At 44.0% G+C, this 26092-nt stretch overlaps 1 protein-coding gene across 1 annotated transcript in view; it reads left to right on the forward strand.

Annotated features, from left to right (window-relative positions):
• The window catches only part of HYDIN (HYDIN axonemal central pair apparatus protein), a 2443906-nt gene that overhangs the window by 844094 nt on the left and 1573720 nt on the right, over window positions 1-26092 (forward strand). Inside the window, exon 36 of the mRNA XM_030205004.1 lies at window positions 11273-11466. Within this exon, the coding sequence (XP_030060864.1) occupies window positions 11273-11466 (194 nt within the window). The remainder of the gene's footprint in view (window positions 1-11272; window positions 11467-26092) is intronic.

The raw sequence follows: 26092 nt of genomic DNA on the forward strand, positions 1-26092 counted from the left end.
AAATTTGAACATCATCTGCATATGCATAAGGCCTAACTGTTCAATATAGGCTAAAAAAGGAGCCAGAAAAAAATTAAATAAGAGCGGTGCAAACACAGATCCCTGCGGGACTCCACAAGGCATTGAAGAGGATGAGGAGCAATCTTCATTCATCTTTACTATATATGATCTATTAGTAAGATAGGAGCACAACCACTCCAGAGCCAAACCATGAATGCCTACATTATGTAACTGAGCAAGAAGGAGGCCATGATCTACTAGATTGAAGGCCACTGTTAGATCTAGGGAAATCAAGACTGCAGTTTCTTTGGCAGCTTGATAGTGGATAAGATGGGTAGTTAGGCCTAAAAGAGAAGTTTCAGTGCTGTAACACTTTCTGAACCCTATCTGATGTGGGTATAGGGCCTCCTGAGTGTCTAGATAATCCTCCAGCTGCTGACGGACAATCTGCTCCAAAAATTTGGAAAGAAATAGCAAATGCACTATTGGGCGGTAGTTTGCTACCTAGGGAAGACATAGGCTAATTTCCAACATGCAGGAACACTACCTTGGGCAAAAGAGGTAACAACCATAGAATAAATATAGGGAAGCAATAGAGATCTAAACAGCTTCATCAGTCTAGAGGGTAACAGGTCACGAGGTCCTGTAGTCAAGCATATGGAGGTAAAGGGTCGCTGCAAAGCCCACCCCCCTGCAGGTTTACCAGAGTTTCCAAAAGATGTCGCGCTGGTGCATTTGCAGAGGATAGAACTCAAGGAGAAGAAACTGTCCAGAGGATGACGAGATACACTACTCATTACAGAACAGAATTACATTGCATAGGAGGATCAGTCGGAGAGCGTACAATAGTATAAAGCTTAGCAGAGGTGGGAGTACACTGAATTTGACCTGAACAATATGTCCATTTAGCTTGAACAATAGCCTGTTTATAATAAGATGCATGTTTTTTTCATATTTAATCAGTACAGAGGATAAACCAGTCCTCCGCCAACATCTGTCTAAGCTGACGGTGAAGAAGAGACAGAGCAGAAGTATACCAAGGTTCTGAATGATGACAAGCTCATGAAGAGGAGAGCAAAGTCACAGGGGCCAACTGGTTATATGCCATAGAAAGAGCCCTATTTCAAGAGAGAGCCTGATCTTCTAAAGATAATCTAGAAAATTGGTCAACCTGAAGTGTCAAGGATGATTCAAATGCAGCTAAGGAGAGAGTAGTCTCTCTTTATTCGTGAAGGAGCTGATGTACACAGTACTCAAGGGAGCTGGAGGCAGAACCTCAAGAAAAAGTGGTCCTTCCAAGGCATGGGTAAGGATGGCTGTTCAAAGAATTTATAAGGAGAGGATGTCAATGAAAGAACAACATCCAAAAGGTGACCTTTCTGGTGTGTCAATGAGGTTACATGCCGGCATAGAGATAAATCCTGAAGAAGATCATTAAAGTCTCTCACAAATGGGCAGGTACATCATCTAAATGAAGATTTAGATCCCCTATAATTAGCGGATTTAAATTCAGAAAGGCTGATTGAGTTATATAGGCCTGTAAAAGATGAAACGCAGAGGCTATGACCGGTGGAGGGAGAAACCTATTTGAGAAACAGATGAAACTCAAAATTGTAAAATCTCAAGATGGGGCAGCACAATTGCAGGGCCTTGATTTATGTTTAAGAGGAAAGAGAAAATAACATCCAGACCCCCTCCTCTTTTATTAAGTTCATTTTGGTAAAGAAATTAAAACTATGCAGGCGTTGCTTAAGCAAGATAGGCTAACTCCACTGTCTGTCAGCCAAGTCTCAATAAGGCACAATATGTCTAAGGTATAGGAAAGCAGGAGGTCCCAAACTAAAAATTGTTTACTTCTTACATTTAACACCCCAATCATAAGGGAATGCAGCCATAGAAAATAGGAACAGACAACAGTTGCCTTACCTGAGGCCTACACACAGAGCGAGCACAGGATGGCCGACACCTCCATAGCTAGGGAATACTAGCCATGGACAGGTGTTGCTTGAAGAACTATAAACTAGCAAGCACAATCCCAAAGAAAACCATGCACACAACGTTCAATTTTATTTGCGCACTCAATCACGCACAAAGGAGCACAACCTGCTCCTTGAGCGCACTCCTTAGGCGCATACTACAGTGGAGACTTCAGTTTATACAGCCCAGTACTAATGTCACATCCTGTAGGAACTAAGGACGGGGTCTCAGTCAACACAGTAGCATCCCGATGGAAGGCAGTAATCCAGTATGACAGCAGTAGTATATCACATCAGATCAGAACTAAGGGCAGGGTCTCATATGGGAGACAATAAGCCAATGTAACAGCAGCAGCATGTGCAGAAAAGACAAAGAACAGAATAGCATAGCACAGTTGAAAGCAATTCCACTAGGAGGTTATTCGGTTTCAAGTGGAAGAGGTTTGTCATCTGATACGAAGGCAAGTCCTTAGATCCTTTCCCCTGCCCTACACAAAAACTGCTTGAATTCCTTCTGCACCTTTCTGACTCTAATCTCAAGACCAACTCCATAAGGGTTCACCTCAGTGCAGTTGGTGCTTACCATCATCGTGTGGAAGGTAAGCCCATCTGAATACAGCCTCTAGTTGTACGATTCATGAGAGGTTTGCTTCTAACAATACCCCCAATCAAACTTCCCACAGTGTCATGGGACCTCAATGTCATCCTCATTCAGCTTATGAAAGCTTCCTTTGGCCCACTAGTCACTTGTAACCTGAAGTTCTTGACCTGGATGGTTTTGTCAAGTGAGCTTCAAGCTCAGTTAGTTGATCCATCCTAAACAAAGCTTCATCATAACAGTGGCTCTTCGTGCACATCCTAAGTTCCTTCTGAAGGTGGTATCAGATTTCCACCTTAGTCAGTCAATTGTTCTACCATCAGTTTTCCCAAAACCTCTTGCCCATCCTGGCGAAAGTGCATTGCAAACCTTGGATTGAAAGTGAGCTTTCTATCTGGAGTGGACTAAAGTTCATAGAAAGTCCTCCCAGCTTTTTGTTTCTTTTGATCCAAACAAGAAGGGGGCAGACATCAGTAAACATACTCTATCCAATTGGCTAACATATTACATCTGGTTACTTGGCTTAAAGGAGAAAAATTAAATTACTAGCAAAACCTGGACTTTGTTTCACATTGCCCCTCCCAGAGAACATTTTAATTGTGGTACTTGGCTGAATCACTGTAGGACTTATAGAGGGGCATAATCGAACGTGAACGCCTATCTCCATGGGCATCTATGTCCAAAAACGGGTACTTGAAGAGGCGGGACAGACCGTATTTTCGAAAAAATGGACGTTTTTCAGCTGGGCGTTTGCTTTTTTTAGCGATTATGGAAACTAAAAACGCCCAGCTCAAAAACGATATGCCAGGACACCAACTGGGCACCCTAGAGGTCAGTGCGGTGGACTTCAGAAACAGCTCCCACATGCATAGCTCCCTTATTACGGGTGCTGAGTACCCAACCCCCCTCCCCCAAAACCCACTACCCACAAATGTACAACACTACCATAGCTCTTAGGGGTGAAGGGGGCACCTACATGGTACACTGGGTTTTGGAGACCTCCCATTTACCAGCACAAGTGTTACAGGTAGGGGGGGGATGGGCCTGGGTCCACCTGGCTGAAGTGCACTGCGGTACCCACTAAAAGTGCTCCAGGGACCTGCATACATGCAGGCCTCTAGGACTTGTTGCTGCTATATAACATTGGCACATCAGTTGACACCTGAAGACTAATCTCTCCGAAAACGTCCTTTATTGGAATAAGCACGCTTACTCACAGTTAACTGCAGATCAGAGGTTGTGCCCCACTGGCAACGAGTCTCGCTGGTACTGAGATGAGCAGTAGGTCCGAGCTGGCAGAATTACTACTACTACTACTATTTAGCATTTCTATAGCGCTACAAGGCGTACGCAGTGCTGCACAAACATAGAAGAAAGACAGTCCCTGCTCAAAGAGCTTACAATATAATAGACAAAAAATAAATAAAGTAAGCAAATCAAATCAATTAATGTGAACGGGAAGGAAGAGAGGAGGGTAGGTGGAGGCAAGTGGTTACAAGTGGTTACGAGTCAAAAGCAATGTTAAAGAGGTGGGCTTTCAGTCTAGATTTAAAGGTGGCCAAGGATGGGGCAAGACGTAGGGGCTCAGGAAGTTTATTCCAGGCGTAGGGTGCAGCGAGACAGAAGGCGCAAAGTCTGGAGTTGGCAGTAGTGGAGAAGGGAACAGATAAGAAGGATTTATCCATGGAGCGGAGTGCACGGGAAGCGGTGTAGGGAAGGACGAGTGTGGAGAGATACTGGGGAGCAGCAGAGTGAGTACATTTATAGGTTAGTAGAAGAAGTTTGAACAGGATGCGAAAACGGATAGGGAGCCAGTGAAGGGTCTTGAGGAGAGGGGTAGTATGAGTAAAGCGACCCTGGCGGAAGATGAGACGGGCAGCAGAGTTTTGAACCGACTGGAGAGGGGAGAGATGACTAAGTGGGAGGCCAGCAAGAAGCAGATTGCAGTAGTCTAAACGAGAGGTGACAAGGGTGTGGATGAGGGTTTTGGTAGAGTGCTCGGAAAGAAAGGTGCAGATTTTACGGATGTTGTAAAGAAAGAAATGACAGGTCTTGGCAATCTGCTGGATATGAGCAGAGAAGGAGAGAGAAGAGTCAAAGATGACCCCAAGGTTTCGAGCTGAGGAGACAGGGAGAATGAGAGAGCCATCAACAGAAATAGAAAATGGGGGGAGCGGGGAGGTGGGTTTGGGGGGGAAATGAGAAGCTCGGTTTTGGTCATATTTAATTTCAGGTGGCATTGAGACATCCAGACAGCAATGTCAGACAAGCACGCTGAAGCTTTGGTTTGGATGCAAGGTGAGATATCAGGGGTAGAAAGGTAGATTTGGGAGTCATCAGCATACAGATGGTAGGAAAAGCCATGGGATGAGATTAATGAACCAAGGGAAGAAGTGTAGATAGAACGCTGTACAATGCCCTCTTTCAGCCACATTCAAGGGAAGAACTAAGTTCTCTAACGTGGCTAACACGTGAAAGGGATCTAAAACTGGCTTACAAAAATGGCCACTACCTCATGGACTACCGGAAACAAAACAGGGCACACTCTGACCCAGTAAGCAGGGGGAAAAGCACCATGGGAGTAGAGCCTACCAACTACCAACATCGTGAGCATTTGCCACAAGCTAGTGGAATCACGGAGCCCAATACCCTACACCCACCACAATGCATTGCTGATGTGACTCTGAAGTGCGCATAACAGAAAAGGTGTCACACTCACCCGAGAGCCACATCAGAATCAGGGTAAGGCTGTCACAAGATAGAACACATTCTGCTGTCATAGAGGTGGGTACGGCATTTGAGGCTGGCATAGAGGCTGGAAAAAAGTTTTTTTAAATGGGGTTTTTTTGGTGGGAGGGAGTTAGTGACCACTGGGGGAGTCCGGGGAGGTCATCCCCAATTCCCTCCAGTGGTCATGTGGGCAGTTGGGGCACTTTTTTGGGACTTGTTCGTGGAAAAAAAGGGTAAAAAAAAAGTGACCCAAAATCGTGGTAAAAACACCTTTTTTTTCAATTATCAGCTAAAGACGCCCATCTCTCCTCGGCCGATAACCACGCCCCAGTTCCGCCTTCACCACGCCTCCGACACGCCCCATCAACTTTACCCGTTTCTGCGACGGATTGCAGTTGGAAACGCCCAAAATCGGCTTTCGATTATAACGATTTGGGCGCCCACGGGAGAAAGACGCCCATCTCCCGATTTGGGTCGCAATATAGGCGTTTTTCTCTTTCGATTATAAGCAGGATAGTCCCACCCAACCTCCCACATCCCACCTCCCCCTGGGTTTTCCAGTCATACATAGACAACCAATCATTAACAATAGTCCTCAACTACATCACAGTACACCTGTACATACCATCTCCAACCAATCAAAATTACTTTTATTCAGTGTAATAATTGTGGTGCTTTAGTTTCTGGAAGCTTAGGTCTTGCCCCATCTGTCTTCAACTTGCTAGCCTAAAAGAGGAACTAAGAAAACTTAGGCAAGAATTGGATGCAATTAAAACAGCTTCCACCACTACACAGAATCTTATCAATTTACCTCCCCTGCCTCAAAGAATAAAACAGCCCAGGAATAGATGGGTCAGAGAAGGTTCAGGCAGATTAAGACCAGGGGCATAGCCAGAAAATAGATTTTGGGTGGGCCTAGGCAAGAACTGAGTGGGCACCAAGTGTTGTCCCCCCCCCACCCAACCAAAAAAAATATCTCAGCTGGTGAGAAAACGCTTCTTTCCACCTTGGCAGTCTGCAGCAGGCATGCGCTGAAAACTGAGCATGTGCAGGTGCCGGTAGCGTGGAGACTAGCATTTTTCTTACCATCAGGGGGAAGTCTTCAGCTGGTAGAGCTTGGGATCTTCACCAGCTGCCACTAAATGTGTGCTACTGTTGGGTGGGCCTGAGCCCTAAGTGGGTGGGCCCTAGCCCACCCACGCCCACCTGTGGCTACGCCACTGATTAAGACATGTGACACAGAAGTGCCTGCCCTCATAACTGCTGCCCTTACATAATTTTGTTTTACTGCACTAGAGCACTGTGAGGCACAAGAAAACATAACTGAGATGGAACAAGAACCAATGAAGGTAGCTCAAGAGAAAAGACACTCCCAAAGCACAAATAAAACTCAAACCAGAAAATTGTTACTGGTAGGGGATTCCATTATCAGAGGCATTAACTTTGGAACACAGTTCAAGGGGCAAAGTAAAATGCCTTCCTGGATCCTCAGCTAGCAGGAGTACCATGCAAATACTGACTATAATCAGAGAATAAACGAAGGGTTCTAACACTGATGTTGTTATCCACCTGAGCACAAATGATGTAGCCAAAAATACTCTGCTTATAGCACAGAGAGCTTTCCAGGCGTTGGGGGGGGGGGGGGAGTGTGAGCTAAAACCTTTGGTACAGACTGTAGCTTTTTCTGAAGTTCTACCTACTTATGGAAAGGGAGAGAAAAGACTACAAAATACTGAGAACTTCAATAAATGACTCAAAGCCTGATATTACCAAGAAGGATTTAAGTACATTGGAGGATAGGGCAATACATGGAAAAACAAATGACTATATTGCAGTGATGGGCTGCATCTCATTGTGGCAGGAAAAATAATTCTTGGTGAGAGATTCAAACAATATGTGTGGAGGTATTTAAACTAGAAGCTGGGGGTGGCAGTTGGAATCAGGTCAATTTAGGTAGTCACCCCCAGCAAAATACAAGCTCCGACAATCTTAGCAATTCACTTCTCAGCAATACCACAGTAGGTCAGACTAAACAAAAAACTACACAGAAGATGAGACTGACACTTAAATGTAGCTGGAAAGCAATGACCACAAATACTCGCAGTCTAAGCAACAAAGTTCATAATCTGCAAGCTCTGATGGTAGAGGCAGATTTAGATATAGTTGCTATCAGAGAGACATAGTTCAATGACTCCCATGAATGGGACACAAACATACCGGACTATACTCTATTTAGGAAGGATAGAGATAGTAGAAAAAGCAGAGGATTAGCTCTGTATGTCAGAAACAATATTAAAGTGACTGAAATGCAAGGGGTCTGGGGAAAGGAAGAAGCAATATGGATTGCCCTGAAAAGAGAAGATGGAACCTCTATCCACATGGGTGTTGTCTACGGACCTCCAACACAATCGGAGCAGCTTGATAAAGATCAGGTTGCAGATGTCCAAAAGTTGGGAAAGAAGGAGGAACTGCTGTTACTGGGTGATTTAAACTTCCCGGATGTGGACTGGAAAGTTCCATGTGCAGAATCGGAAAGAAGTGGGAGATAGTGGATTCCCTTCAAAATGCTCTGCTCAGATAAATGGCGATGGATCCCACGAGGAAAGGAGTGACTCTGGATCTGGTGTGTCCACAAATGGGGAAAGTGTGTCTAATGTCAGAGTAGATGCCTACCTGGGCAGCAGTGATCATAAAACAGTTTGGTGTGATATAACAGCTAGAGTGGAGGGCAGTCACTCAAACATAATGTCTTTAACAAAATGGGGGCATACCTGAAGAAAGAGCTGATGGGCTGTTTTCAAATCTAAGCTAAAAGCCCACCTTTTTGATTCTGCTTTTAACTCCTAACCCGTATTCACTTGTTCAGAACCCTTATTTTATCATCCTCACTTTAATATTCCCTTATCTCTTGTTTGTCCTGTTTGTCTGTCCTAATTAGATTGTAAGCTATGTCAAGCAGGGACTGTCTCTTCATGTTCAAGTGTATAGCGCTTCGTACATCTAGTAGCGCTTTAGAAATGATAAGTAGTAGTAGTAGTAGTACATAGAAGTGGAAAGACAGTGGTCCAGGCTGAAAGGAGCTATTAAAATGGTTACTGACATTTCCGTAAGGAGAGTAAATAAAAGTAAGAAGAAAAGGAAACTGATATGGTGGCTAAGAAAATAAAGGCAAAAGAGATGGTGTTCATGAAATACAGGAAAAATACAGAAAAGTATAACAGGAGGTACATCTAGCGAAAGCAGAGGCTAGAAATGCGAGGAAGGGAGACAAAAAATTTTTCAGGTATATTAGTGAAAGAAGGGAGGCTGGAAATGGAATTATGAGACTGAAAGATGCTGTGGATGGCAATGTGGAGAGCAATACAGACATACTAAACAAGTACTTTTCTTCTATATTCATGGAAGAAAATCCTGGAGAAGAACCACGATCATCTGGAAAGGTACATTTAAGAATGGAATGGATATTACACCATTCACAGAAGAAAATGTTTATGAACAACTTGAAAAATTGAAGGTGGACAAAGCCACGGGGCCGAATGGGATCCCAGGATATTGAGGGAGCTTAGAGAGATTCCAGTGGGTCCTCTTAAAGATTTGTTTAATAAATCCTTGGATACGGGAGAGGTTCTGCGGGATTGTAGAAGAGCAGATGTGGTCTCGTCTCTCTTCACAAAAGTGGCAACAGAGAAAAAGTGGGAAACTACAGGCCGGTAAGCCTCACCGGTTATTGGAAAAGTAATGGAAGCATTGCTGAAGGAAAGGATAGTGAATTTCCTGGTATCCAATGACTCACAAAATCCGAGACAACTTTGGATTTCAGCAAAGCCTTTGACACGGTCCCTCATAGAAGGCTCTTGAATAAACTTGAAAGGCTGGAGTTAGGACCAAAAGTGATGAATTGGATTAGAAACTAGTTGACGGACAGACGTCAGAGGGTGGTAGTCAATGGAATTGTCTCGGAGGAAGGAAAGGTGAGTAGCAGAGTGCCTCAGGAATCAGTGCTGGATCCTATTCTGTTCATTATATTTGTGAGTGACATTGCTGAAGGATTAAAAGGTAAGGTATGCCTTTTTGCAGATGATACTAAGATTTGTAAAGAGTGGACATCCCGGAGGGAGTGGAAAACATGAAAAGGGATCTGCAAAAGTTAGAAGAATGGTCTAATGTTTGGCAATTAAAATGTAGTACAAAAAAGTACAAAGTGATGCATTTGGGGAATAGAAACCCAAGGGAGCAGTATGTCCTTTGAGGTAAGAGGCTGATATACACAGATGGGAAAGGGACCTTGGGGTGATGGTGTCCGAGAACCTTAGAGCAAAAAAAACAGTGTGACAAAGTAGTGGCCATAGCCAGAAGGATGTTAGGCTGCATCAAGAGAGGTGTAACCAGCAGAAGAAAGGAGGTGTTGATGGCCCTGTACAAATCACTGGTTAGGCCCAACCAGGAATATTTTGTTCAGTTTCGGAGGCCGCATCTTGCTATGGATGTAAAAAGACTAGAAGGTGATCCAGAGGAAGGCGACAAAAATGATATGGGGCTTGTGCCATAAGATGTATGAGAAGAGACTGGAAGACCTAAATATGTATAGCCTAGAGGAAAGAAGGGACAGGGGAGATATAATACAGACATTTAAATACTTGAAGGGTATTAATGATTAATTCCAGAGAAGGGGAAATGATTAAAATAGAGGACAAGAGCTGAGGTTGCAGGGTTGTGGACTTAGGAGTAATGTCAGGAAATTATTTTTCACGGAGAGGGTAGTTGATGCCTGGAATGCCCTCCCGAAGGAGGTGGTAGAGACAAAAACATTGACGGAATTCCAAAATGGTGTGGGATGAACACAGAAGAACTCTATTTAGAAAACAGATGATAGAAAACAAAAATACATTTTTTTAAAACTTAAATGGCTGCAGGGGGTGTATTTGTGAGTGACGCTTGGACGGCTACTCCGGCTGTAAAGAACTAAGGCCGGTGCCATGCAGATCTTGTAAGTCTGTGTCTGTATATGGCCATCTGGTTTAGGATAAGCTGAAAAGGGCTTCAATAGCAATTTTAGTAACTGGAACCGAGGAAAGTGCTGGGCAGACTTTTATGGTCTGGGTCCCGCAAATGACAAGAGAGATTTGGATAGGTTGGAGTGGGCTTTGATGGCAACTCAAGTAGGTGGAACATAAGGATAGAGCCAGATGGACTTCTACAGTCTATGTCCCAGAAACACCAAAGAAAGACTCATGATAACGTATATAATATCATATTCATTGTTGATTTAATCATGAATTAATAATGAGTGTGACTGTTGGGCAGACAGGATGGACCGTTCATGTCTTTATCTGCTGTCACTTACTAAGTTACTATCTCTTTTACTTGTGCCCAGGCTGAGCTGACTCTAGAGGGTCATATCATGGTTTAAAATATCAGAGCCATGGCTGTGTAAGTAGCCCACTTGAGGTAAGTCTCTATTGAGGAGATTTGCAAAGCTGCAACGCGGTCTTCTGTTTACACATTCATTTCTCACTACTGCCTTGAGCAGGATCCCTGATGTCACAGTTGGTTCAGTTAGACAGTTCTGCAGAGTTTATTTGGAGTCTAGAATGCAACTCCACCCTCCTAGTCCCATTTTTGTTCTGTTCCAACCTGTACCCACACAACAGGAATGTATACAAGATCTACGTTAATTGGTTCCTTGTTGGCTGCCAATTGCAAGACCCTATTTTCCTTTGTTTGTTGTTTTCAATGAGCCTGGTAGTTAAGGATTCCCCTATGTGGCAAATGATGTCCTGCTTCTCCTCGGAGAAAGTGAATTTATTCACCTGTAACAGATGTTCTCCAAGGACTGTCACAATTGTGGCTGTTCCCCGGGTCTACACTCACCTCCCAGTGACCAGGCCCTGTGGCTGCTGTGGACTGCCTCCTCCCTATTTCCCAGTTGTGTTCCAGAGATCATTCCAGTCCTATTCTCATGTTCTAGCATTCCAGCCTTGCTTTGGTGTTCCTGAAGCCAAGCCTCGCTTTGGTGTTCTTGCAGCCAAGCCTCACCCTGGTGTTTCTACTTCCAAGCCTCATTCTTACTTGTGACATCATTAGTGAATGCCTTTATAAAGCACCTGTGAACTTTAAGGCTTTGCCTTTGCAACAGAGGTCTTCAGATGAGTCTTCGTCTATGTGTGTTTGTTGCAGTTCCAGCCCTGCTTGTTCCTGTCCTGCCAGTCTTCAACTACATTCCCAGCTCTGCTTGTTTCAGTCCTGTAAGTCTTCAGCTTCAGTTCCAGCCCTGTCTGTCTTCTGCTTTAGTTCCACCACTGCTTGTTCCAGCCCTGTCTGTCTTCAGTGTCAGTTCCAGTCCTGTTTGTTCCAGCCCTGCCTACCTTCAGCTCCAGTCCTGCTTGTTCCATTCCTGCAGTTCCAACCCTGCCTGCCTTCAGCTTCAGCTCCAGTCCTGCTTGTTCTATTCCTGCTGTTCCAGCCCTCAGCTTCAGTTCCAGTCCTGCTGGTTCGACTCCTGCAGTTCCAGCCCTGCCTGCCTTCAGTTTCAGCTCCAGTCCTTTGTTCCATTCCTGTTGTTTCTGCCCTGCCAGCCTTCAGCTTCAGTTCCAGTCCTGCTTTGTCTAGTCCTTCCTGCCTTCAGCTTCCACTCCAGTCCTGCTTGTTCCTGTCCTGTCTTCTGCTTCAATGTGGAAGCTCAAACGAGTGAAACCTTTTTTCCCTGAGGGAAATATTTTGCAACTTGGTACAATCCATGGTACTAAGCCACCTAGACTACTGCAACGGAATCTATGCAGGATGCAAAGAACAAATCATACAAAAACTCCAAACTGCTCAAAACACAGCAGCCAGGCTTATATTTGGAAAAGCGAGATTCGAAAGCGCCAAACCCCTACGAGAAAAAATGCACTGGCTCCCAATCAAAGAACATATTGCGTTCAAAATCTGCACCCTGGTTCATAAAATCATCTACAGCGAAGCCCTGGGATACATGACAGACCTCATAGACCTATCAACCAGAAATACATCAAGATCATCATGAACATATCTAAATCTCCACTACCCAAGCTGCAAAGGTCTCAAATACAAATCAACCTATGCATCCAGCTTCTCCTATATAACACAACTATGGAACGCAGTACCAAACGCCGTGAAAGCAACATATGACCACCTAAACTTCTGGAAACTACTAAAAATTAACCTGTTCAAAAAGGCATACCCTAACGATCCAACTTAAATGTCTTAACTGTGCAACATAACATAGCCAAAGCTTGTACAGGACATAACTCCTCCTCCTCACGATTCCCCAATGTATATGTCACATATGAACTCTACTCTGCCACAACATCACTCTGTATTTGTTCATACCGATACTGGCGATCGCCTCTACGGTAACATGTAAGCCACATTGAGCCTGCAAATAGGTGGGAAAATGTGGGATACAAATGTAACAAATAATAAATAATAATAATTCTAGTCCTGCTTATACCAGTCCTGTCTGTTTTCAGCCTCGATCCTTGTTGGGTGATTCACCTGCTGCTGCCGTTCACCAGCAGTGGCCCAAGGGCTCACTATTCCTGACTTATGTGACAAGGACAGCAGGACACATATTGCCACATACCCTCCCTTCTCCACTAGGAGTTGAATTCCTTAAGCTTTTTCATTATACTGCTGATCCTGCATGCTTGTATCAGGCAGGAAGGCACCCCCACATGCATGGTACAGTGTTGCCAAAGGTTTCATAATTTGTTGGAATGCTGTTAGCATCCATGCTGGGCTCTGTCGGTTGACGTCACCCATTTGTGGCTATATGTGTCCTGCTGTTCTTGATACAGGCGAGTAACTTCTCTTTCTCAGTGTATGGTAGATGTCTTTGAGGTTTTACGTGTATGTTGAGAGTAGATTCGTTTTTACATTGAAACAATCTGCAATCTATCTACCACTTTTATTACTACTAGTACTATTCATTTCTATAGTGCTACTAGACACACAAAGTGCTGTACACATTATATGCAGGTACTTTCTCTGTCTCTAGAGAACTCACAATCTAAGTTTTTGTACCTGAAGCAATGGAGGGTTAAGTGACTTGCTCATGGTCATAAGGAGCTGTAGTGGGAATTGAACTCAGGTCACCAGGATCAAAGCCTGCTAAACTAACCATTAGGTCACTTCTCCTCCAAATCTCTGCTTCACCCACCAGAAAACTGGTAATTTTACCTTCTCTCCCTCTTTCTCACTGGGAAGATGAGAACAACACACTCTTGTTACTATGATAGTGCTGGGCAGACTTATACAGTCTGTGCCAGAGCCGGTGGTGGGTGGCAGGGATAGTGCTGGGCAGACTTATACGGTCTGTGCCAGAGCTGGTGGTTGGGAGGCGGGGTTGGTGGTTGGGAGGCGGGGATAGGGCTGGCCAGACTTATACGGTCTGTGCACTGAAGAGGACAGTACAAATAAAAAAAGTAGCACATATGAATTTATCTTCTTGGGCAGACTGGATGGACCGTGCAGGTCTTTTTCTGCCGTCATCAACTATGTTACTATGTTCTATCCTGGCTTCAACCCAACAGTATAGCATGAGGTCCTACAATCTTGGAACACCCACTGGCCTCATATGTTTAGGCATCGGACTGAATCTAGCAGAATGAGACTCATGGGTAAAAAAACATACTGCTGCCCTTCTACCAGTGGGATAGAATAGGGTCACACAGAATCTGGTTTAGTGTGCCGTAAAGATTGAACAAACTCAAAAATGTGCCACAATTTTTAAAAAGGTTGAGAAGTACTACTGTATTCTTTTCCTAATAATTCCTAAATCCTTTTTTTTTGTGGTAGCTATAATTTGGGTTGTTCTTCTCAATATGTATCACTTTGCAATTGTTCACGTTAAATTTATTGTGCCATTTGGATGCCCAGGTCCTCCTGCAATTTTTTGCAGTCTGCATGCAATTTAACAACTTTGAATAGTTTTGTGCCACCTACAAATCTGATAACTTCACTCATCATTCCTATTTTCAGATCATTTACAAATATGTCAAAAAGCATTGGTCCCAGTACAGATTCTTGCAACATTTCACTATTAACTTTCCTCCTGCTGTCTGTTTTGTAGCTTTTAACCAGTTTCCAGTCCACAACAGAATATTACCTCCCATTGCATGGCCCTTCAATTTTCCCAGGAGTGTCTCATGAGGGACTTTGTAAAAAAAAATTCCCACACCCCCAATCCTCTTAGAAACATATTTGGGTCCCCCAAACCTACCCCCATCATGATCCCTCATAAAAAGAAAAACTGACATTTCCCTGAATACCCTTCCCACATTAGACACACACATACACAGTGTGCCCCAGCTACTTGCTTTGTACCCCTACCCCCATCCTGTTAACAAAGATTAAGCCTCTATTTTAAAATAAAATGGAGTTTCTCTGAACTCATCCCCTATCTACTTTATATGTTCCGGAACCTGCTGTGGATCTTTGGCTGGGGGCAGGTTCAAATACTGGTTGGTTTTGCCCTGGCACCTGCTAATTCCAGAACAGTGGTACCAGCCTTTAGCAATAGTATCATGGTACTATTGAAGTTGCTGATCTGCTATTAGTGTTATGTAACCTGTCATCAAGTGTATAGCGCTGCGTATGTCTAGTAGTGCTATAGAAATGGTAAGTAGTAGTAGTAGTAAAATCATCTGTAGTACCTAAAGATCGGAGGGTGGCTAATATTACACCGATTTTTAAAAGGATTCTGGGATGAAATGGAAAATTACTTACCAGTAAACCAGTCTGTGCTGGTCAAAATACTGGAAACTATTATTAAGAGTATAATTATCAACCATATAGACAAATATGGATTCAGCCAAGGGAAATCTTGCCTCACCAATTTGCTTCATTTATTTGAAGGTGTGAATTAACATGTTGGATATAGGTGAGCCGGTTGATATAGAGGATCATTTTTGATGTGATGTTTAAATCCAATTTTGGACATTTTATGTAAACGTCCAAAAATCGAGTGTCAAACATGGCAATTTTCACACCAGAAGAATGTCTGTCTTTCTGTTTTGAACATGGCCATTTGCTAGATGTCTTTGTGTTCCGTGTGCCTATCTTTTAGGAACATTTTCAGAAAAGAAAATGTAATGGAAAAACTCATAAGTCATTGGGATATATGAGGGGCCAGCATTCTTAGTAGACTGGTCATCCAGACTTCCCAGCAGAGCAGTGAGGCACCCTAGGGGGCAGTGCAGTGGACTTCACATAAAAGATTCCAGGTACACATCTCACCATTACCCTCTTATATTGTATGGTGAGCCCTCCAAAACCCACCAAAAACCTACTGAACCCAACTGTGCACTTATACAATAGCCCTTATGTCTGCAGGTGTCACCTATATTTGTACAGTAGGTTTTTACTGGGTTTTGGAAGGCTCACACATTCCACCACAAGTGTAACAGTTAGAGTGGGATATGGGTCTGTGTTCCCTTCTCTACAGTGAACTGCACCGACCACTAGACTATTCCAGGGACTTGCTTGCTACTCTAATAGGCCTGGTCATAACATCTGATGTTGTCATAGAGTCTGGTATGTAATGTATCTTTCACACCTTTGGGGAGTGGGATGGGGTCAGTGATCAGAGTATGGGGGGGAGGTCATACCTTAACCCCTCCAGTGGTCATCTGGTCATTTAGGGAATCTTTTTGTGACTTAGTTGTGATTGAAACAGGTCTAGACCAAATCATCTAACTTTTAGCCCTGGACGTTTTTGCTTTGTTCCATTACGGCAGAAAAACATCCAAGTTTTGGGAATGCCTGAATCCCACCCCAAACATGCCCCCTTGTGATTTGGTCATACTACATACGAACTGCATAGAAGGCCATCTTAAAAATGTGTTTTGAAAATAGCGATTTGGACGTTATGGCAAAAGTCCATCTGGTTTCGAAAATAAGCTCCATAGTGTATCTAGATTTTCAGAAAGCTTTTGACAAAGTCCGTCATGAGAGGCTCCTGAGAAAATTAAAAAGCCGTGGGATAGCAGACAATGTTCTGTTGCGGATTAGGAGCTGGTAAAAGATAGAAAACAGAGGTCAGGGTTAAATGGCCATTTCTCTCAACGGTGGAAGGTGATTAGTGGAGTGCCCCAGAGATCTGTATTAGGACTGGTGCTGTTTTACATATAAATGATCTGGAAATGAGAACAGTGACTGAGGTGATTAAATTTGCAGATGACACAAAATTATTCAATGCTGTTAAAATGCACGAGAGCTGAGAAAAAATGCAGGAAGACCTTAAGAAAGTGGAAGTCTGTGCATCCATATGGCAGATGAAATTTAATGTGAACAAGTGCAAAGTGATACAAATTGGGAAAAATAATCCAAATCATAGTTACTTGATGCTAGACTTTAGGAGTCATCACCCTAGTGTTCGGTGGCAGCCAGAAAAGAAAACAGAATGCTAGGAATTATTAGGAAAGGGATAGAAAATAAGACAAAGAATATTATAAATGCCTCTGTATCACTCCATGGTGGAACCTCATCTTTAGTATTGCGTGCAATTATGGTTGCCATATTTCAAAAATGATAAAGCGGAACTAGAAAAGGTTCAAAAAAGCTCGACCACAGTGATTAAGGGAGTGGAAGTTCTCTCATATAAAGAAAGGCTTAATTGGTTAGGGCTTTTCAGTTTGGAAAAGAGACATATGAAGGGAGGACAAGATAGAGGTATACAAAATCCTGAGTGGAGTAGAATGGGTAAATCAATGTAAACTGATTTTTCACTCTTTCAATAGTAGAAAGACTAGAGTACACTCCATGAAGTTGCATGGTAATACTTTTAAAACAAACAGTAGAAAATATATTTTCACTGAACAAATAGTTAAGCTCTGGAATTAATTGCCGAAGAATGTGGTAAAAATAGCGCATCTGGGTTTAAAAAAGATTTGGCAAGTTCCTGGAGGAAATTTCATAATCCACTATTAAGATAGATACAGGGAAAACCATTATTTATCCCTGGGAATCTTGCTACTCTTTGGGATTCTGCCAGGTACTTGTGACCTGCATTGGCTGCTGTTGGGAGCAGTGTACTGGGCTAGATGGACTATCGGTCTGACCCAGTATGGCATGTTCTTATAGTACTACCATTAGGGGTCAGGCTGCCAGAAAAGGGATTAAGAATGGTAGCATTTTTTTAAAATTGTGTAGCCAGGTTCTTTAAAAGATTGTGAGCCTCCTACTGTAATTTTTCATTGCTGCAATTGGGAATCCACAATATTCCCGACAGTACTAACACAAAACCAAATTACTAGTGGATTTATTAATTAATCTGCAGTGTTGAGATACAACATACACTTTTGTAAGGATACTTAGAAATTTTGGAACTGGTAGATCTCTTTTCAGATATCTCTTTCAGCATCATACTGTTGCAGGAATTGATGCAGGAATTACCCCTATTGTTAGCAGAATCTGTGGTACTTCAGGAGTCAAACAGCACACACCAGAATGAGGGAGAAATCTTCTTTATTTGCCAGCAAACAAAGTAGAACATCAGCTCTAGCTCTCTTCTTCTCTTTCTCAGCTCTTTGTGTCTCGTGGCTTCTGTCTCAGCTCCTTCTCTTCTGCTGTCTCTCCTTCTTCTGTCTGTTCCTTCTGACGTAAGCTGCTTCTGCTCCCACTTATATACAGTTCTATCCCCCTCTCTAGCCCCCCTTACTCTCCAGATGGTAAAGAATAGATTGGTTACCTTGCCTCAACCAATCATCTCTATACATTACTTTAAAAATATCAGTTACATAGGTTTGATATTTCTCAAACTGACCTATGACCTGGGGCCTCTCACACCAGACAATTGGGCACCAGAACTCTTGCATTTTCATTATGATTAATTTCTCAGCTATAGCTTAAACTGGGTTCATTTACGGGCTAAGGGATATTCTTGCTTAATGCTACAGTCCTACACTTAGCTAATCAATCAAGGAGAAGGCTTTTCCTAACCTTTTTCACCTATTAGCTTCATACATTGAACCAGCCAGGACTGCAGATAACTCAAACCAGATGCTGACCTTTTCAACTACAGTCTTACTTGAAAAGTAAGGCAGAGAGTTGAACAAATATTCTACATAGAAATATTAATTACACAGAATAAAACATATTCTAAAATAAGCAGATTCAGTATTCCTTATAAGACATATTCTAAATATCAAGAACTTCTAAAATCTAACTATTGCCTCTCTCTAAACAGTATTTCAGCCTAATCTTAAACAAACTGCCTGCTTGCCTTGTTCATAATAGTATACATATGTGTGGTAAGGTAATACCTTTGAACTAGCCTTAACCCTCCATCATTCACAAAGGGTCAAAGAAAGTTTCTCTCTCTGACCTTTCTAACCTTTAGCCTAGCCAAAGCTAGATCTAAACCAGATGGCATTCCTCCTTCACTTGCAGGGTGAAAAGTTGAAATAGAATTTAAACATATATATATAATTATGCCCATGCTGCCTCAATACGTCCTAAGAAAGTCAAATGTGATTGCAGAAAAGCTCTGCAAATGCTTGGAACCTCATGAATAGGCCTTATACCAGGAGGTGCTACAGGATATATTCTAGAGAAGGGAGCCTTATCAATTGATCTCTTTTCTTTGGATGACAAAAACAAGTTTCTATTGTTCTGCTCTGGAAAGCAAAGCCAGTACAGACTGGTAGTGGATGCTTTCCAAGTACTGTAATGGAAACCCAGCTGAGTGCCTCTCTCTGGCATTCTTCAGTAATGTCTCAGTCAGCTGGTCTCCATATTGAGTGCACTGTGGACAAGATGTCTAACCCTTGCAGTAGCAAAGCAAAAATAAACATGTTCTCAACAACTATTTCATGCTTATAACACTGGTGCTGCTTCATATTGGTTGCTATTGTCTCACTCTTTATTCCTGCCAGGTTTCAGTCTGGCTCTTTGCCAGACTTCACAGACTCAGGTCAAAATAAATATGACAGAGACATTTGTAGTCCAAATAATCTCATCTAGGCTTTTCTTTCAATTAACTCATGTGTAAGACTTCACTCTCTAATAAAGCCTTTCACCTGTTGATTATAGGAGGAAAGACTAGTTATGTTATCCTCAGCAGCATAACAAACCAAAGCGCTGTCAACCTCTCACCACCATTAAAAAAAAAAAAAAAGTTTCTTATTTCTCTCAAAATGAGTAAAGAAAACAAACTTTACAGATCTGGGCATTCCTGCTCTCCATAAACTGTGGCTTCTTTTCGCTTCTCAATATTTATGCTTTCTTCCCGAGGGAATGAGAAAAAGTTCTCCTCAGGTGGGAAAAATCTCTCCCACCTAATGGCTTTGAACCATCTCCCACAGAAGTAAAACTCCTCTGCTGTCACGAATGTGGTCGTGACCCCTCTCAGGCTCACCTTATTTCCGGCGGTCAGCTTCTGAGCTGGCTTCTGTCTGTTCTTCCTGAGTTAGTTCTGTCTCTGTCTCTGTGTGCTGGCTGCTTCCAGCATGGCTCTGATTACTCCACTATACTGCACCTGTGTGTGTTAAGGCTCTCTGTGTTTCAGTATGCTTTCTGCCTGTGTTTTGGTTTGTGTTCCTCTTGCCCTCTGGTGGCCAGACCTGGTGGCTGCATTGGATTGTCTATATGCTGTTTCCCGTTCCAGACTTCAGCCTAGTCCAGTCCGGATCTTCCGGCCTGCCAGACTTGCTTGTCTTGTTTGAGACTACACAGCACCCGTAGCTGCCTGGTGATTGCTGCAGTTGTGAATCTCAGCTGCTGCTGGGCTTATTAGCCATTTGGAAACTCTCTGCTTTGCCTTTGTATTGCCTAAGGCCCTGGTGTGTTGGGGTGCTAGAGCACTTCTGCCTAGTCCAGTTTCTAGTCTGTAATTCTTACCTGATTCTAGTTTAGTCTTTGTGTAGCTTGGTGTTCTGTATTGCTTGTTTCCCAGTCTTGTTTCTTGTTTGTAGTTCGGTGTGTAGTTCTTAAGTTGTCTGTGTTTCTTGTTCAGTGGCTGCCTGGCAGCTTTCAGTTCTGTCTCCTGTCTATCAGTGTTTGTTCCCTGTTTCAGTAGCTGCTTGCAGCTTTCAGTTCTGTCTCCTGTCTATCAGTGTTTGTTCCCTGTTTCAGTGGCTGCTTGCAGCTTTCAGTTCTGTCTCTTGTCTGTCTGTGGCTGTTCCCTGTTTCAGGTGCTGCTTGCAGCTTTCAGTTTTGTCCCTTGTCTGTCTGAGAGTCCTAGTCTAGTATTCTGCCTAGACTCCCTGTGTTATTCTAGTCCCTGTGTGTATCCTGCTGGTATCCAGTTCCGGCCTGTCCGGCAGTCCTACCGGCCACCTGCACCCAGGGGCTCAACGCCTGGGGAAGGGTGGCCAGGTGCAGGTGAAGTCTAGCCGTCCCTGTCAGAGTTCTGTCTTATCCCTGTGTGGGGTGGTTTTGCCTGCCACCGCCACTCCTCGGCAGTGGCCCAAGGGCTGACGATCCTAGTTCCTGCTTTTGGAAAACGTGACATCTGATCAAACACTGTTCTGTTCCTCAGGTGAAAAAAAACCCCTCCTTCCTTTTAGTTTGGACTCTTAACCTTTTTCAGAGATACGAAGGCGGTAGAACGAGAGGACATGAAATGAGACTGAAGGGGGGCAGACTCAAGAAAAATGTCAGGAAGTATTTTTTTCACGGAGAGAGTGGTGGATGCTTGGAATGCCCTCCCACGGGAGGTGGTGGAGATGAAAACGGTAACAGAATTCAAACATGCGTGGGATAAACATAAAGGAATCCTGTTCAGAAGAAATGGATCCTCAGGAGCTTAGCCGAGATTGGATAAAAGAGCTGGTAGTGGGAGGCAGGGCTGGTGGTTGGGAGACGGGGATAGTGCTGGGCAGACTTATACGGTCTGTACCAGAGCCGATGGTGGGAGGCGGGAATAGTGCTGGGCAGACTTGTACGGTCTGTGCCCTGAAAAGACAGGTACAAATCAAGGTAAGGTAAACACAAAAAAGTGGCACATTTCTTGGGCAGACTGGATGGACCCTGCAGGTCTTTTTCTGCCGTCATCTACTATGTTACTATGTATGTAACTTCTGGCTGGATCCAGCAACCTACTTTCCCTAGCCTCACCCTGTGGACTCATGGTAAGTCCCTGCTGGTGACCATATTTGTTCTGAGTCTTCTACTGCAGTTCCCAGTTCTTAATGGGAAAACTGGCCATTGGGTTCTGACTCTCTGTTAAGGTAGGATTTTCCCAATAGCTTCATTCTCTGAGGACAAACAGGATAGAGTAGCCTTATATGTGGATGAAATCATCCAATGGAACCCACACGAGAATGGTCTTGAGCTTGTTTACAACTTTTTTGAACTTTGAACTGCACATGCATACATGTCTTAGGTCCTGCTGTTGTTGTGCAGGACCTAGCTAGTCACCATTTTTTCCACAAAGCAAGTCAGTTGCACTTTTCTGTTACTCTCAGTTCACATCATAAATTGCTTTTGGTAAATTTTTGTGATTTTTGTGCCTTTAAATTTGTCATATGTTCAAAACCATTGTTATTTTCCTAGTGAGTTTTTCGGCAGATTTTTCATTTCTTTTTTGCGGCCTGTTTAGGCCTAGGGCACCCAGTAAAGTAACTTTTCAAAAATTGAGTCATTTGATTTGCTGCAGGTATTTTTGCTGACATGTGCCAGAAATAAAAGGTTCTAGTGGCTTTAAAAAGTGTTCCATCACAGATATGCATAACTGGTGCTTGCAATGCCTGGGACCAGATCATGATTCCTTTTCTTGTAATATATATTCATAAATATAAAAAAGAGAGTTCAATGTTTGAGAACAGTGTAAACTTATTTTTGATGCATCTAAGGTCGGTCCATCAACTTCTGCATCATAAGCACTAGTCTACACAGCTCCGGGTGCTGCATTGGACACTGGGGACACATCAGTATTGGGAGTGCACTGATCACCCTCAATATTGAGCATCAGTAGAGTCCATTGGGATCAGTCATCCTCTGAACTCCTCCTGAGGAAGAGGAAGTCCTCATCCTTGGCCTCATCAGTGCTGAGGGACAAAGATGCAAGATGTTGGGTGGAGGCCAAGTTACAATGACATCAGTCCTCTTCAAAATAACGTGCCAAGAGCATCGAGTCACTGAGGTTGCTGGTGCCCTTGAAGCACTCCCAAGGTGGGATCCACTCATCCTACTTGACATCAGAGGAAGTGTGACAGCCTTCAAGCAGCAGAAATATACCCCCCAATATTCAGCTGGTGTTGGGCTGCATGGTGACTGCCCGATGCTGGTGGTCAGACCAGATATTCAATGCCGGACCGTATCTGGCGACCGGCATTGAATATCTGGCTTCATTTTTGATCACGGCAACTTAACAGATTAAGCCAGTATTCAGTGCTAACCAGTAAAGTGCTTAGCTGTTAAAGATAGGCCTGCTATTTATGCGACCTATTTTAACTGCTAAACATAGCCAGTTGGCGCTGATCCACACCTAACCAGCTATGTCACGCAATATAGCCAATTAGTGGCTAGATGCTAACCATGAATATTCAGCAGAGATAACCAGTTATCTCCCACTGAATATCCATGGTTAGGTGCTAAAATGCTATTTAACTGGCTAGGAGCCATTCCTGACCAGTTAAATAGTTTTGAATATCGGCCAGATAGCTTCCTATACTTCCCCAGGGGGATGTGGCCACTCTGAATGGCAGCCTTTTAAAAGCAGCCCATGAGGAAGTTTAAAGAGCATATGGAGTGCTTCTTTGCCTGTCTTGAGGAAATACACCTGATACTCAAAATCCATTCATTTCCTGCAAGGGATGCATCAACACCAAGGCCTTAAAGGGCATTGAAATCAGTGCAGACTGTTCCGGAGGATGCTTCCCATGGTGCGCAGAAGATCCCTTGTGCTTCAGAGTAACAGGCCCAGGCCTCACTAGGAGGTCAGTCACTCGAGGCAGGCAGAAATTCAAATATCTCTTACAGAGTACTTTTGTGAGTCAGAGTCGAAGCATTTCTGTGTGTCTGAAGAAGAACCAAAGGTCTCGGAGGAGGGGTCCATTGGTCCCTTATCAGATTCCTCCTTCCTACATGAGAGATGTAAATTTTCCCCAGAGGAGCTCTCATTCAGTGATTTTGTCAGAGAGATGACTAAGTCCATCCCTTTTCTTTGGAGACTGAAGTCCCAAGGCAGAAACTGGACACTCTTCAGTTCCCTAAGGAAGCTGTGTCAATGCCTGCTCACAGATTCCTCAGGCAAATATAAATGAAGATGTGGGAGTATCCCCCTCTCTGTGCAACAGGGGAACAAGAAGGTTAACTGCATGTATATGTTATGATTGGGGTCAGAACCCCTCTCAAACTTACCTCTTTCATGGGGGTCAGCTTCTTAGCTGGCTTCTGTTTCTTTTCTCTGTCCTTTCTGAGCTGGCTCTGTCTCTCTGTGCTGGCAGCTTCCAGCAGCATGGCTCTAATTATTTCACTATACTGCACCTGTGTGTGTTGTCTGAGTTGCTCTACCTCTCTTTGGGTGTACTGGCTTCAAGTGCTTCACAGTGTTGCATTGGTGTGGGTTGGACCTCTCTGGGTCAGTGTGCTTTTGCCTAGGTCTAGGGAGTGTGACATCATCAGGGAGGGCCTTGATAAGGAAGTGGTGTCGTTTCCTTCAGAGCCTTTGCAACAGTGGTGTTTGCTTTAGGTAGGGTGGTGCAGTGTGCACTTCTGACTTTGTGTCTAGTTTCCCTGCTTGCTTTTGCTAAGGGCCAGGTTAGTGTTAGTGCAGTGTGCACTGGTGACTGTATGTTTAGCTTTCCTGCTTTTCCCTTATGGTTCTCCTGCTTTTCCCTCGTGGTTTTGGAAGCATTGCTATGTGTAGGGCTTTGGAAGCTCTGTTGCTGATAGAAGTACTTCAGGGTTTGGTTTTGTTAGGAACACTGCAGAGTTTGCTGTTAGAAGTACTTCTGGTGTTTGTGCTATTGGGAGCATTGCAGTCTTTGCTGTTGGTGTTTGGTGATTTAGAATCACTTTTGGCTTGTGTTAGCTTCCCTGCTTTTTCCTTGTGGCTCCCCTGTCTTCCCTTTGAGTGCTAGGAGCTCTTCTGGTTGCTTGCCAGAGTAGTGCTTAGGAAGCACCTTGTTGGTTTTGTATCTAGCTGGCTAGAGCAGTGCTTAGGTAGCTTGTTAGTTTTATGTTTAGCTTGTTAGTGTAGAGCTCTGCTTGTAGCTTGGTGCTTAGTAGCACCTGTGTTAGCTTTGTGTTTAGTTCCCTGCTTTGTTAGTTTAGGGCTTAGGAAGTCCCTTTCTTGAGCAGGGCTTAGGAGCTCCTGTTTAGTATAGGGCTTAGGAAGTCGTTTTGTCAGTTTACTGTTAGGAACACTCCTGCTGGTTTTGGGCTTGGGAGCACGTAGATCAGTTTAGTTTTAGGAGCACTTCTGTTTCTAGTCCTGGTCCCTGTGTCATCCGGTATCCAGTAAGTCCTGCCGGCTACTCGAACCCAGGAGCTCAACTTCTGGGGGGCTTAGTAGCTAAGTGCAGGTGAAGCTGTGTGGACCAGTCCGGGGGATTCCAGTCCAGTGTCCTCCAGTCCGGGGGGTTCCAGTCCTGTGTCCTCCAGTCCGGGGAATTTCAGTCCAGTGTTCCAGTCCATGTGTTCCGGCTCGCTGGGCGGTGCCTGCAGTCCCTGCCGGTGTCGGTGTGCTTGCCCAGCGTTGGTTGGTGGGTTTTGCCTGCTGCTGTCGCTCCTCGTCAGCAGCCCAAGGGCTCACGTTTGCTCCAGAGCCCGGCCCCGTGGGCTTTGAACCTGAGAACCTGACAGTATAGAGTTCAAAAGACTCCAGGGTTCGAGAAGCTCCAACTTCCTCAACATTCTACGGTGGTCAAATCTGCTCTCAAAAAAGCCAAGAGTATGAAGACTCACTGATTGGTGTGCCCAGGGAGAGAGGCAAGGATCTTGAAAACTTCTGGAAAAATTTGCTTATGGTCTGCATAGCTTCTTATCAGGTCTTCATAAACTTGCACCTGTGGAGTGAGAGGGCGGACACCTACACCTTTGAGAGCAGTAGCATCCCATTGCTGTCTGCTAAAATACCTCCTGGAAGAGGAGATTGAGCCTGGAATGGGCCTGGAGAGGGTCTTAAGTGTCCGTCTGCTACTTGATGGTAGTAGCAACCTCTTGCACCTTCTCTGAAGAAATTCTCTCCACAGGATGATACATTTGCACTTCTGACTTGAGATTCTAAGCCCGCAGCCATGTGAGTCTGAGGACACCAATCACCATTGTGAAGACTCGGGATGCCATATTGAAAATATAAGTTGCTCAGACGCGTATTTTCCACACTCCCACTAGTTGGTGTCACGGTTGTGGCCATGCTCTTATGTCCAGACCTACTGATTTTCTGTACCTAGCTCTGTGACCTCTCCAATCTGCCATTTTTCCTGTTGTTGTTCTTCCTGTTAGCCAAGCCTCGCTTTGGTCTCCCTGCAGCCAAGCCTCGCTTTGGTCTCCCTGCTTCTACTTCATTTCCTACTTGTGACATCATCAGCCTACTCCATTATAAGGACCCAGGGAGCTTACCTGCGTTGCCTTTGCAACAGGTCTATTTTCCCTTTTCTTGTTGTACTGTTGTTTGATTCTGAGGGAACTGGTCTTCTTGTTAAGCTGTGCCTCTGGGCACAGCTCTGAGCCCTGCGTATGTGGTTTTGGTTTTAATCTGTATGGATTACTTTCCGGTTAGGTTTGCTCTCAAGCAAAGCCCTCTTCTGTTTCCCTATATGTGTGTGTGTGTTTGTGTGTGTGTGTGTGGTTTTGGTTTAAACCTGTATGGATTACTTGC

The sequence above is a fragment of the Microcaecilia unicolor genome, chromosome 5 (assembly GCF_901765095.1).
Source record: "Microcaecilia unicolor chromosome 5, aMicUni1.1, whole genome shotgun sequence".
In the NCBI taxonomy this organism is placed as follows: domain Eukaryota; kingdom Metazoa; phylum Chordata; class Amphibia; order Gymnophiona; family Siphonopidae; genus Microcaecilia; species Microcaecilia unicolor.